At 39.5% G+C, this 12827-nt stretch overlaps 1 protein-coding gene across 3 annotated transcripts in view; it reads right to left on the bottom strand.

Annotated features, from left to right (window-relative positions):
• Nucleotides 1–12827, bottom strand: part of LOC146367023 (sickle tail protein homolog) — a 99932-nt gene that overhangs the window by 43177 nt on the left and 43928 nt on the right. For all 3 annotated transcript variants that reach the window (XM_084911911.1, XM_084911909.1, XM_084911910.1), the window contains 3 exons: nucleotides 9546–9639; nucleotides 4313–4589; nucleotides 3498–3774 (listed from right to left, as the gene is read on the bottom strand). In XM_084911911.1, the coding sequence (XP_084768037.1) occupies nucleotides 3498–3774; nucleotides 4313–4589; nucleotides 9546–9639 (648 nt within the window). The remainder of the gene's footprint in view (nucleotides 1–3497; nucleotides 3775–4312; nucleotides 4590–9545; nucleotides 9640–12827) is intronic.

Here is a 12827-nt window from a genome sequence, read left to right as displayed (position 1 = left end):
TAGTTTAAATGAATCAATAGCCTTGAATCCTTGAACCACAAGCTAAAGAGTGTGTGGCAGCAATCTTCCACTCCATCTTACAAATCATCCAAAGACCCACACAGAGTTTTAATTAATTTGACAGCTTGATGCTTAGCCTTGTCTACCCTAACTGGAAAACTAAAAAAAAAAAACAACAACAACAACAACAAAAAAAAATCCTCTTTTGTCTGATCATTTCCTTATAATACTTAAATCTCCAATAATGGGTTACAAAGCAGTGGAAAAATACATTTCATCACAGTAGATCTCTTTCTCAAAGGACTGTAACTAAGTTTAAGGATATAATTTCCCCATGTGCCAACACAGTGCCGAGCAGGTACTTAAACTCTGCTCCCTAATATTTTTTTTTACAACTTCAATGCATATTTAATTTTCTGTAATATATTTATAATTAGAGCTATTTGCATTTATTAGAGATATTTTGTTAAATTTTGTAACTTTGTAATATATTCTTTTATTTAATTTCAGTTGAGTTAATTACTGTTCTTTTCATTTTGGAGCAATTGTCACCACATCATTTCCTCTTCGATTATTACGGTATTCTGATTTTGATTCAGATGATTCCTGGAAGAAATATAATCCAGTTCAGTTCAATTTTATTTATATAGTGCCAAATCGCAACAAGGTGCTTTAAACTGATAAAGACTCCACAACAATACAGAGAAAACAAATAAAATCCCAACAATCAGATGGTCCCCTATGAACAAGCACTTTGGTGACAGTGTAGAGGAAAAAAAGCTCCCTTTAACAGTAAGAAACCTCCGGTTACCTACGTTCAGGGAGGGGCGGTATATGTCACGACCGGCTGGGGGTGAGGGAAGGAAGACAGGACAAAGACATGCCAGGGAAGAGACCCATAGATTAATAATAACTTATGATTAAAAGCAGAGGAAAAAGAGTGAAGAAGAAACGCTCGGTGATAATGGAAAGCCTACTGTAGTGTAACTAAGGGAGTATTCACAGTAACCTGATCCAGCCCTAACTATATTCTTTATCAAAAAGGAAAGTTTTAAGATGAATCTTAAAAGTAAATCCAAATCCAAACTGGGAGCACATGGCTCTGCCTCCCATTCTACTTTTGAATACCCGACCGAGGAACCACAAGTAAAGAAGCCTGAGAGCAAAATGCTCTACTGGAGTGAGAAGATATTAAGCGGCCTTTAAGATAAGATGGGGCATGATTATTCAAGCCCTTGTATGCAATGAGAAGGATTTTAAATTCAGTTCTGGATTTAGATATATATCTGAGCAATAAAGCTTATGAGTAGGAAACACTGTTGTATCCGGCCTGCTTTATGCACAAAAATAATCACGTGAGTAAATTACTAAATTAATACAATCCATGTAGAGATTTGTTTTCCTGTGCCAAAACTTGTTGATTATATGATTTTTGGCCAGGCCTGCCCTCAACAGCACACACAGGCTGTACATTCACTTTAAAATATTTGTTATATAAAAGACTTACAGGATGGCTGAGTCTGATCTTGAGTGATATAACATCACCAGTGTTGGGAAGGTTACTTTTAAAATGTATTCCACTACAGATTACAGAATACATGCCCCAAAATGTATTTTGTAACGTATTCCGTTACGTTACTCAATGAGAGTAACATATTCTGAATACTTTGGATTACTTTATATATTATCATGCTTTTTACAACTATATGAATGTACTATTGCTGTGTGATTTATTACTGTTACTGAAGGTTACTCTCCATACCAACACCAACTAGATGTTTAAATCTTAATATAAATGAGTAACAGTAGGTGGACATTAGGTAAGGCTGCACTTTTTGCAGTGGTCTCGTATAGAAAACTATTCCGCGCGTATATAAAACAGATCCGCGGCTCCGAACCGTAGTAAAGGGACCTCTGGCTAATACGTCGGGTTCATGTCGGGCTCGTAGCTGAAAACTAGCTTTACTTTGTTGTCTGGGTCAACTTTGCTAGTGAGAGACAGAGAGAGGCGTTGAAAGGCTGCTCCAACTGAACTTATTGTTTCGGAAGAAAACACGAACACAGTGTACAGTCGAGTCTTAATAGCGTACTTACAACTGGGCTTGTCAGGCTCTCTTCTTGGCTGCAGTGGTTATTATCATATTTACATACTTCATACATGAAGTATGTAAATATTACCAGAAATAGAGAGGGCATAGCCTTATGAAACAGGAAAATACAGCCGTGTAATCCACTTATTTCAACAAAGTAACTGTATTCTGAATACCACCTTTTTAAACGGTAACTGTAACGGAATACAGTTACTCATATTTTGTCTTTTACATACGTAACGGTGGTACATGTATTCCGTTACTCCCCAACACTTACCATCACACTCACATAGGCCTTGCCCAGTCAGCTCCTACTTGAATTCAATTCAGTTTTGTGCCAAATCACAACAATTGCCTCAAGGCACTTTAAACTTTCTACTATTGGATTGCAAAATGACATGCTGTAACTGTCAGGCCACATACCCAAAGTGACTTTTCTATTTCTTTGGTTTAGCTAACCAAAGAAACGGTGTGGCTGTAGCTCAGGTGGTAGTGCAGGTCATTTGCTAATGGGAAGGTTGGTGGTTTGATTCCTGGCTGCTCCAGTCTGCATGTCAAATATCCCTGCAAGATACTAACCCCAAGTTGCTTTCGCATGCAGCTATTAAGAGTGTGAATGTTAGATAGAAATCACTATATAATAATCAGCTCATTTACCTACATTTGAATTACTGAAAAATGTCGAACTAAAGATTACATTGACAAAAAAGTTTGTTTTTTGTGTGTTTAGATGTTTCTTTTAAATGACTGTAGAAAACTGTCGGGTAGTCCAGTTTACTGAAGAACACCTCAGGCTGTCAGGTTAAAACACTCGGTCGTGTTTTCGTAGCGTAAACGCTGGCCCTCCTCTCAGAGCCTACGCTCTATCTGCTATTCCCGAACAGAGATACGCAAGTTTCTCCGTGACTGCAGCTGCCAGTCAAAGCTGTTATGATGACGTTACACCCCACTTTAACATCACCGCGAATTAGAATCAAACTTATGGGAAAGGAGACCCCTTGGACATAAATCAGCGTGATGAGAACTATTGAAAACAAAAGAAAGAATCTTTGGAAAAAAATTATCTTAGGAGAATTCATTTATTTTAGTCTGACCCCAGTCCCATCAGCTAACATGGAGGAGGCGGGGTTTATGACCTATACTGCAGCCAGACACCAGGGGGCGATAGAGACGTTTTGGCTTCATTTTTGTGGAGCTGTCGCGTCGTCCATGTTTTCTACAGTCATTGATGCTGCCCAACTAAAAATTATCATTTTTAACCCATTATAAGAACTACATCTAACACATGTACCTAAACTGGTACAGACTGTTGCCTCCTGGCTGCTGCATACACCCAAATGGTGCAGAAATGAAGTATTAAACTTCAGACATTTCCTATTGCATAGGTGTGTAAATAGGCAAGTATACCTGTGGAGGGAATGGGTCCCGTCCTCTAGATTAGATTGGCTCTCTCCATAGCCCATCAGGGGTTTAATGGAGGCTTGGTACTGCTGCAGCCCTGCTGGGATTCCTAGGACTCCAACATTTACCACATCTGTTGCGAGAGATGGAGGGGCACTGCACTGGGAGGAGATGCTGCGGCGAGCTATTCCATCCTGCAGAGAAGCGCAGTAGGAGTCTGGATGTGGTCCTCCTTCACCACGCACCACCAAGGCCATGACCTTACTGCTGTCAACGTTCTCATCTGACACATACATGCATTTACACATAAACACACTGTCACTTTAGAATGTGGAGCAAACACACATAAAGAGTAAAACACAGCCAGTGGTTATGTTTCCAAGAGTGTAGTGCAAGTAAAATCAGTTCAGCATTGTACACCGGGGTGCCATGTGGAACAAAAAACCAACAAAATGCAAAAAGCTCAAATACACACACACACACACACACACACACACACACACACACACACACACAAACCCCAAACATTCAGACATTCTGCTTAAATGTGAAACTAAAGCTAGTTTACACAGCAGTAACGAGGTTTCTGGTTATCTGTGTGTATAGCAGCGGCAGACATTGACATACATACATGCCGTATGTCAATGTCTGCCGCTGCTATACACACAGATAATGAGAGATGTCTTACATCATTACAACTAATCACAGCCCATAACTTCTTCCCTTATGTCACAGCAAAGGGGGAAAAAAACACTTGCAGTAGTGACTCATTGTTCAGTAGGAATCAGCTAATAAGCACATTCCTACTGGAGGAATCTCACCAGGCTTGACATCTCTCCTCTCCAGGATGGCACTGCTGGTGCATATGGCACTGGATCGTCCTGCTCCCGAAAGGCGAAGTGTCTGTGCTAATGTAGTGCTGGGGTCCCGCACTCCCCCACTGCCCCCTCCACCATATGCCACCCTGGAAGGGGAGGAGGGCATAGACCGGGCCATGGGTGGAGACATGGAACCTTGCAGGCTTTGGAGGGTGCCACGACTGGATGATGACAAGGTGTGGACTGGACTGTGACTGCCATACAACACTTCTCTGGGGATCTGAAGAAAGTGAAAAAAGTGCTCTGAAACTGCACCATTACCACAACTTAGAACCACAGACGCGGGGGATAGAGCACTTTCCATAACACTTCATTGACGGCTGGAGTCACATCAGCCTGTTTTAAATCAGCAGTGGTGGTACAATCGTGAAAAAGCCTGGACTCAGTTGACTCAGTTGCAAACTATAGACGCATGTCACATCTATCTTTGTTGTCCAAGATCTTTGAAAAAGTTGTTTCTATGCAGCTCACCGACCATCTGTCAACAAACAATCAGTTTGAGCCATTTCAGTCTGCTTTCAGACCAAACCGCTCCACAGAACCAGCTTTAATCAAAGTGGTAAATGATCTGTTGGTAAATCAGACAATGATCGCACTTCAGTTTTATTACTGCTAGATCTAAGCGCTGGTTTGACACTGTGGATCACTGTATTTTACTGGATAAGCTTGAACATTTTATCAGCATTTTTATCGGCATGTATCCTGGCTGAGATCCTACCTGTCTGGGAAATCTCAGAATGTTAGTTTTAAAAATGATCTCTCTGAGACCTGCGCTGTGAGGCATGGGGTCCCCTCAAGGGTCTGTACCTGGCCTATTACTGTTTCCTCTCTATCTGCTGCTTCTTGGTCTTCTTCTATGTTATTTTCATGTAACCTTTCACTGTTATGCTGATGCCTGCAACTATATGATCCTTTAACCATTGGAAACTGTGCTGACTTGTCCAAACTGGAAGCTTGTCTATCTGCAATTAGGGGCTGGTTATCTGATAATTTTCAGCTTCTTAATGCTGATAAGACAGATTTGATGGTCATTGGACCACAAAATGTTCACTTGTCTTCGCGTATTGATTATTGTAATGGTCTCCTCTCTGGGTTGACGAAGAAAAGTTTTAGAGGTTTACAGACTGTACAAAATGTGGCTGCCTGCATTTTAACCAAAATAGGGAAATATGAACACATTACTCTAGTACTGAAATCTCTTCACTAGTTGCCTTGTAGGGTTCGAGCAGATTTTAAGATCCTGTTGCTCACCTACAAGACTTTAAATGGTCTGGCGCCTTCATATCTCTCTGACCTTTTGCTCTCCAATCTCAGGGCAGAGACATAGTCACAGCAGAGTTTACTGGTTTCAGGTGCTGGATGCCAAGCACTGTTGTTCACTGGTGCACACTAGTACTGCTGGGTAACCCTCACAATTGCGACATGATACTTCTTTCTGCTCATTTAGTTTAATTTCATGTTTTTGTTCAATCACCTTTTATGAACAGCCCCATTCTGAGTGAGTTGGGGATTCCTTCCTTTTCTGCTGTGGAGTCCTTTTTGGCCAGTTGTTGTTTAACAGGTCTGAATATGCATTTAATTCAAAAGTGTTTAGCTGATCCCAACAAGTCAGTTTCATCTTTCAGGCTTTGATCATAAAGCACATGTAATGTTTTAATGAAACTCAGTCAACCTTCCAATGAAAATCAAGCGGAAATTTCATCATTTCACCAAACCCCAAGAAGTGTATAGCTGAATTTTAAAAGTACTTCCATTTGATAAATGGATTTTTTATGTTTTTGTGAATTCTGGATACACCCTTACATAAAATATATATCACTCACTCAGACAAACAAAAACATTCCTGACTCTGGGTCTTAAGAAAAAGAAATAATGTATAAGAAAGAATAAGTAATCTCAGCTAATTAAAAAAAATAATACAAACGATACAAACATGTACCAAATACCAAACCATATATATATATATATATATATAAGTGCAAGTTGCAAAGCCATAGCAGATATGAGCCTATCTGATGAATCGGTGAGTGTCTATCATGGAAGTCTTTAGCAAATTTAGCTGAATATGCATGGGTCACAATGCCAACATGATCAGCATTACAACTAATGTCGTTCCACTGCAAGCTGTAGTCACAAGTTTGGTTTCTGCCAGCAGCTACATATCAGATGAAGGTTTTCTTAGATATAAAAACATTATGGTGTTAGTCATCCTGTCAATTTCATTGCTATTGTCAATTACTGAATGGAGAATATGTCAGTGAACAAGTCATTTCTGAAACCAAATTATAAGCCAAATAATTGTGCAATGGGACAAATGAGTACAGGTTCCTCCACCTCCATTTTTCTTTAATCCTACATATAAAATTTCTTTACAAATACTCAAATATGAATCTTCTCATGGTAAAGACTGATTTGTTTTCTCCATTCTCCATTATTGTCTCAATTCTCCACACTACCAAGTGAAACAATAAATAATGTGTGCATATTTTGACTTAGCTCTGCATGCAGTTAATATTCCTATTGTTGTGCAAATAAGAGATGCATATTAGTCTATGTGACTGAGTAGGTGGCACAACCCAAAGCCACGTCTTTATTTGAAAAGGGCATTGATCTCTAAACCTACAAAGAGCTGGCATGCCAAAACAGATGAACTGCCAGAAGTTTAAAAATCCAACAGGTTGCTTTCCTTTTGTCCAGACCAGTTACACAAGGAGAGCAACCTGTCAAACAGATGATTGTTCGAGTACAAACTGAGTTGACACAAATTCCCAGCAACAACAAAATATTCTTCCAGCTATGACTCTGCCCTGACTGTCTTTCACTTCACCATCAGACATGCAGTACTACTTACTTGACTTCCATTATTTCCCTCTACACTTTCTCCAACACAAACCCAAACCTAACATTAGCTCACCCTACAATATAGGGACCTCAAACACATTTCTCTCTCATGAGTAATGCAAGTACAGACAGAAACAAATACTGTTGCAATAGTTCTCTTCTATCAATGTTAAGTTACTGAATTTTCTCAAATTATGAGTTGGTTAGTAAAATATATGTAGAGGGCAGGGTAGCAGAATCCCCATTCTATTAAGCAAATGTGGTTCAATATCCAGTCTCAAACTATATGATGAAATTAGCTCTCAAAAGTAGTGGCCCAGGAAAGGAAAACAAAGAGAAGAACCCTTCAGAGTCAACAGGCATCTCAGTGTGGTAGAGGTTGATGTTTACCAGTCAGGAGGTTAGTGGCATGTTACCAAGTCTGGGCATTTGTGAATGTAAGACAAACAAATCTTGGAATGGAAAAAAGTGTTTGTATGAATGTGTGTGTGCCTGGATGAATACGGCTTGTAGTAGGAAATGCTCAGTTAGAGTAGCTTGGCCAAGATACTAACCCCAAGTTGTTCACTGATGCGTCCGTGGGAGTATGAACATGTGTAAATGTTTATAGAAAAAGTGCTTGTGTGATAAGGCATGTGGTATAAAGTGCTCCAGAAGAGTAGAAAAGCACTAGTAGCAGAACTCATGACCAAGTTCATCTGTGAGTTTTATCAGTGTACAAGATTCAATTATCCAATTAGTTGGAAAATTACATTAAATAGTTTTGTTTGTCTGTTTCAAATACATTCTGAATTGGACTGTTTCATTTTCCACTCTAGTTGAGCACTCAAAGTGCTTTATTCAACATGCCTCATTCACACATGCACGTGTTTTCTGCCTAGCATTATTTTTTTTTCTCAGCAAAATCTTACTGTTTATTTCTAACCCAGCATCTACAGCTACAAAGAAAAAGATTAAGAAAAGCACAAAGGAAATCATTATTTAACCTGCAAAAGAAACTCCCGTCGGTTTTCTCCTCAGGCTTCACCAAAATAATGTTGAGTTAAAACAACCAAATGACAAGTATCACTTTCTCATTATCACTTTTTCCTCACATTCTAGTAGGACCAAGTTGTCACTGTAAGTTGTTTGAAATATATGCTCATATCTGGGTAAGAAAGGCCATTGTATTTTCAGTTTAAGTTACCACTAGATAGCTTGGAATAAATGCAAAAAAAAAAAAATACAAATACAAATAAGTTGTTATGAGTCAGTATCATGGAGTCATGTTTTGTACTGTGTGGTTGTTGTCTGTCACACCAGAGGGTGGCGTAGTTTGTGTTCTATGTTATTGATGTTATGTGAGTTCCAGGTGGAGGCTGACAATTGGTGGAGCACTGGGAGAGGCCGGCTATAAATGAGGACCCTTCTGCCCCTGGCTGCTTCCTGCTCCCAATGAGCTGTGCCTGTGCCTGTGAATCTGTTCTCTGGAATGAGAAGCTTTTGCTGTGTTGTGAATAGTTTTGTTGTAAATAGTTGTAAATATTTTTACTCGGTCGCTGTAGGGGTGCGAACCTATTTTCTCCTGTTTTTGGTTAGGGAGGCAGATAAGAGACCTGCATTTTCTTTTGGGTTTTCTCCGTGTAGGTAAGCCAGTTTCATTTCATTTCTAGAGAGTTTTGTTTGTTGTTTTGGCCATGCTCACCCTGATGCCCGCTACCTTTTGGAATTTAATAAACTGACTGGTTATGTAAATCTGTGGCAGTTTTTGGTTTGTTTTCCTTGAGAGCGGGAGTGTGAGGACATTCTCCCTTTTCTTTTTATTTTCCTTGTGTTGTGCACCGGTTTCCCCTGGGCTGGGGTGTAACAAAGTTCACAGTTTTTAAACAGTTAGAGCTCTGTAAATGGGCCCTGTGCTTGGATACATTTTGCTAATCCTTTATTCTGATGGACAGATTAACAACCTAACTAGAAGTTTCTGATCTTTATGTTTAGTTGGCCTGATCCACACCAGACACGGGTTCAGTGTCCAGGCTCTCATATAACTACTGTTAATATTTATGCATTTTATATTCACTTTCAGTGCTGTGTCCTGAAATCAAAGAGATAGATGTTAATACCTTTGCTCAAAATTCTAGTACTGCTGAAATGTAATGGGAAAATGTTGTTTGTAGTGTGTTTAACTATCCCTTTGACTAAAGATCTTGTATATACTGTAAATATTACCGACTTTTTGCATGTACCATTTTCTGTGGAGAAAATAAACCACAATGCATTAAATTGAAAAAACAAAACAAAAAAACAAACAAAAAAAACCAAAAAAACAAACCAAAACAAAAAAAGCTGACTGACTCACCTTTCCTCCTACAGTGGCAGACTTGGCATGATGTTTGAACACATGTTCAGGGTCTTTATGATACGCCTTCAAGAAGGAGTTGGGGGTGATGTTTCTAGAAGCAACAGATTTGCATGATGTGACAAATCAATGTGTGCAGCAAGTTCTACAAAAGGTATACTGAATCAGTTTTCACACATGTGAAACGCATTATTAAATATTTAGCCTAAGTTGTGGTATGCTGAAATCACTGAGTAGTAATTAAATGGATCAGACATGTTGTTTGGTCAAAACAGGTCTCATGGCTGTGCAGCGTGTACTTTAAAATAAAGGGGTGGTCTAAATTTTGTTTGTGAGAACAGTTTTATTTAGTTTATCATTGTGATGTTCAGCATGCAATTGTTAACATTTTGCTATCTATTTCAATTCAGTTACTGTTGATATATGAGGCAAACTGATTTCCTTTTGCTGCCTAAACCTAAAACGCTGAGAAGTCGTTTTGTAGAAGGTGGGGGGCTCTGTAACTGAAAGGAGATGATATTGAGAGTGACCATTTAGAGCACGACATGAAGTGTATGCTTTTTTGAATGATGAAGCCTTTTAACCTCAGGGTTCTTAATCCTTTTGAATTTGACAAGAAGCAAAAAGTGTAGCTGCCAGACTGGGTATGTAAGGTTTAGTGCTAAAAACAAGATTAAGGAAAACTATGTATGAATTAAAGATGGCAAAAGGGAAAAAAATGTTTCCTCAATTTACAATTGACACCAAAATCTTTTCAAAATTTTTCATCTTTAGTAAATGTAAGAGCAATATAACAAAACACACTGACAGATAATCAGAATTTGTTAATGAGCAAAAAGGACAGAGGGGATTGTGATTTGTTTATAAACAGTTGTGCTGGTAAGTTTACATACCGTGGCAGAATTTGTAATTTTTGGGCCATTTTCCAGAGAATATGATCGATAATACAAAACCTTTATTTCAATCATGATTAGTGGTTGGGAGAAACCATTTATTATCAAACATACCCTTTTTAAATCATAATGACAACAGAAACTACCAAAATGACCATGATCAATGTTTATATACCATGAAAGTTTTAATAATAAAGGTAACCAGTCTGTGATCTGTTTCCTTGTAATTAGTTTGTGTGTATAAAAAGTCAGTGAGTTCCTGGGCTCCTGACAAACCCCCAGTGCTGCACTGATGTTGGATTCTGAGCCACAGGGAAAGAATTATCAAAGGATCTGTGGGAGAAGATAGTTGAACTTTATGAAACAGGAAAAATGATATAATAAAAGATATCCAGGCAATTGACAGCATCAATCAGCAGTGTTCAAACAAAGAAGTGGAAAAATTCTGTTGTAATGGAGACAAACATTTCAGCCAAAACTGCCACAAAACTTGTTCGGGATGCAAGTAAAAAAAAACCACAAATAACTTCAGTTGACATATGGGACTCTCCGGGAAAAAAAAGTGGATTTCAAGATACATAATAGGAAGCACTTAAAGAAAAATGGACTGTGTGACATGAATGATGGACCACATAGTTGCAGTTTCGACACTTCATTATTTGGTTGCTCTTTTCTCTAACACTCGGCTGCAGCTTTTCAGCTGCTAGCCACACACAAAACAACAACGCATGTCCTAGTACATTCTTTAATAGGGGAGACGTAATTGGCTGATGGAGCTCCAGTGTGTCTCAGCCTCCCTGCAAGCCACACCCCGCCACATACTCCCATCGCCCAACCTAGGCCGGGGAGCCATTTGGCCTAGCCTACTCCATCCCTCTGCGGGCGGTAAGTGGGGACTGGCCATGACCATCTGCGTCCCGGCCCATGGACCAGCAGCAAGGATGAGTCGGATCAGGGGGCCAACCATGTACCCAGATCCTCCTTTTACAGAAATAACAGCCTCTAAATTCTTCCTATGGCTTCCAATGAGAGTCTGGATTCTGGTTGAAGGTATTTTGGACCATTCTTCTTTACAAAACATCTCCAGTTCAGTCAGGTTTGATGGTTTCCAAGCATGGACAGCCGCTTTAAGTCACACCATAAATTGTCAATAATATTCAGGTCTTGGGACTGAGATGGCCATTTCAGAATGTTGTACTTGTTCCTCTTAGTAGAGTTTGAGCAGTGTTGAGGTTCGTTGTCTTGTTGAAAAATCCGCCCCTGGCGCAACTTCAACTTCACTGATTGTGTGAATGCCGTGAGGCATTGTGTTCCTGTTTCTCTTTAAACTTTATTCTTCTACCTTATTCTAGTTGCTCCGTTTCTTTGCCGCTTAACTACTCCCTCAGTTTTCAGCCGATTGCCACCATTCAAATTTTAAACTGTTCTGCTATTTCTGCTAATGCCAGCTATGTCCTTTGGTGCTCACAAGTTTTCTACTTTTTGAGATATTAAGCTTTTTATGACACTTTTTGGCCCATTTGATGAAAGGGACCACATTTTCAGTGTGATCACCAGTTTAGCTTGTAGGGCTGAGCCATGTTTTAGCTCAGTGAGATAAGCAGCTGTTTTCAGAGCGGGAGGCCAGGGTTAGAATCCCGCTTATGGCAACATTTTTTTCATTAAACAGTTCAAGTTTTTTAACTCTTTTCAACACAAATTCTACCTTCTTCACCCCTTTTCAGCAGAGTTTTCAGATTTTTCACCTCTTTTCAGCACAAATTCCAGATTCTTCAGCTGTTTTCAGCTCCTTCGCCTCTTTTTAGCACAATTTTCAGTTTCTTCATCTTTTTTCAGAACATTCAGCTTCTTCACCTCTTTTCAGCACAAATTTCAGTTTCTTCATCTATTCTCAGCACAAATTTCATTTTCTTCACCTCTTTTCAGCACAAACGTCTGCTTCTTCACTTGTTTTCAGCACAATTCAGCTTCTTCTGCACAGTGCACATTTTTTCTCTCATCATATCTTTGTTTGGGACTGGAACTGGTTTGGCTCAGTGGGATGAGCAGCTGCCGAGAGACCCAGTGATGAAGGTTCGAATCCTACCTGTGGCGGTTGCCGCACATCTTCCCTGCTTGTATGCACACTGCTTTCTTGACACTCTGCAGTGTACCCTTTCAAATACAGCCATCTTCAGCAAGCAGTTCAGCTTCTACACCTCTGTTCAGCAGATAATTCTGCTTCTTCAGCTTTTTTCAGCAGTTTCCACTACATGGCATTCACACTGCATTTTTGCAGGGAATGCAACTTTTTCTAATTCTTGATTCTGTCACTGATTCTTGAACATTGTTCTCAAGAGTCTGCTGATATTGACTGGAATCAATGCGACTCTCAACTTTAACAAGATTC

The sequence above is a fragment of the Perissodus microlepis genome, chromosome 18, assembly GCF_051167445.1.
Source record: "Perissodus microlepis isolate ML-2025 ecotype Zambia chromosome 18, ASM5116744v1, whole genome shotgun sequence".
NCBI lineage: Eukaryota > Metazoa > Chordata > Actinopteri > Cichliformes > Cichlidae > Perissodus > Perissodus microlepis.
The sequence above is the reverse complement of the archived record's forward strand: the minus strand, read 5'-3'. Positions and strand labels throughout refer to the sequence as shown.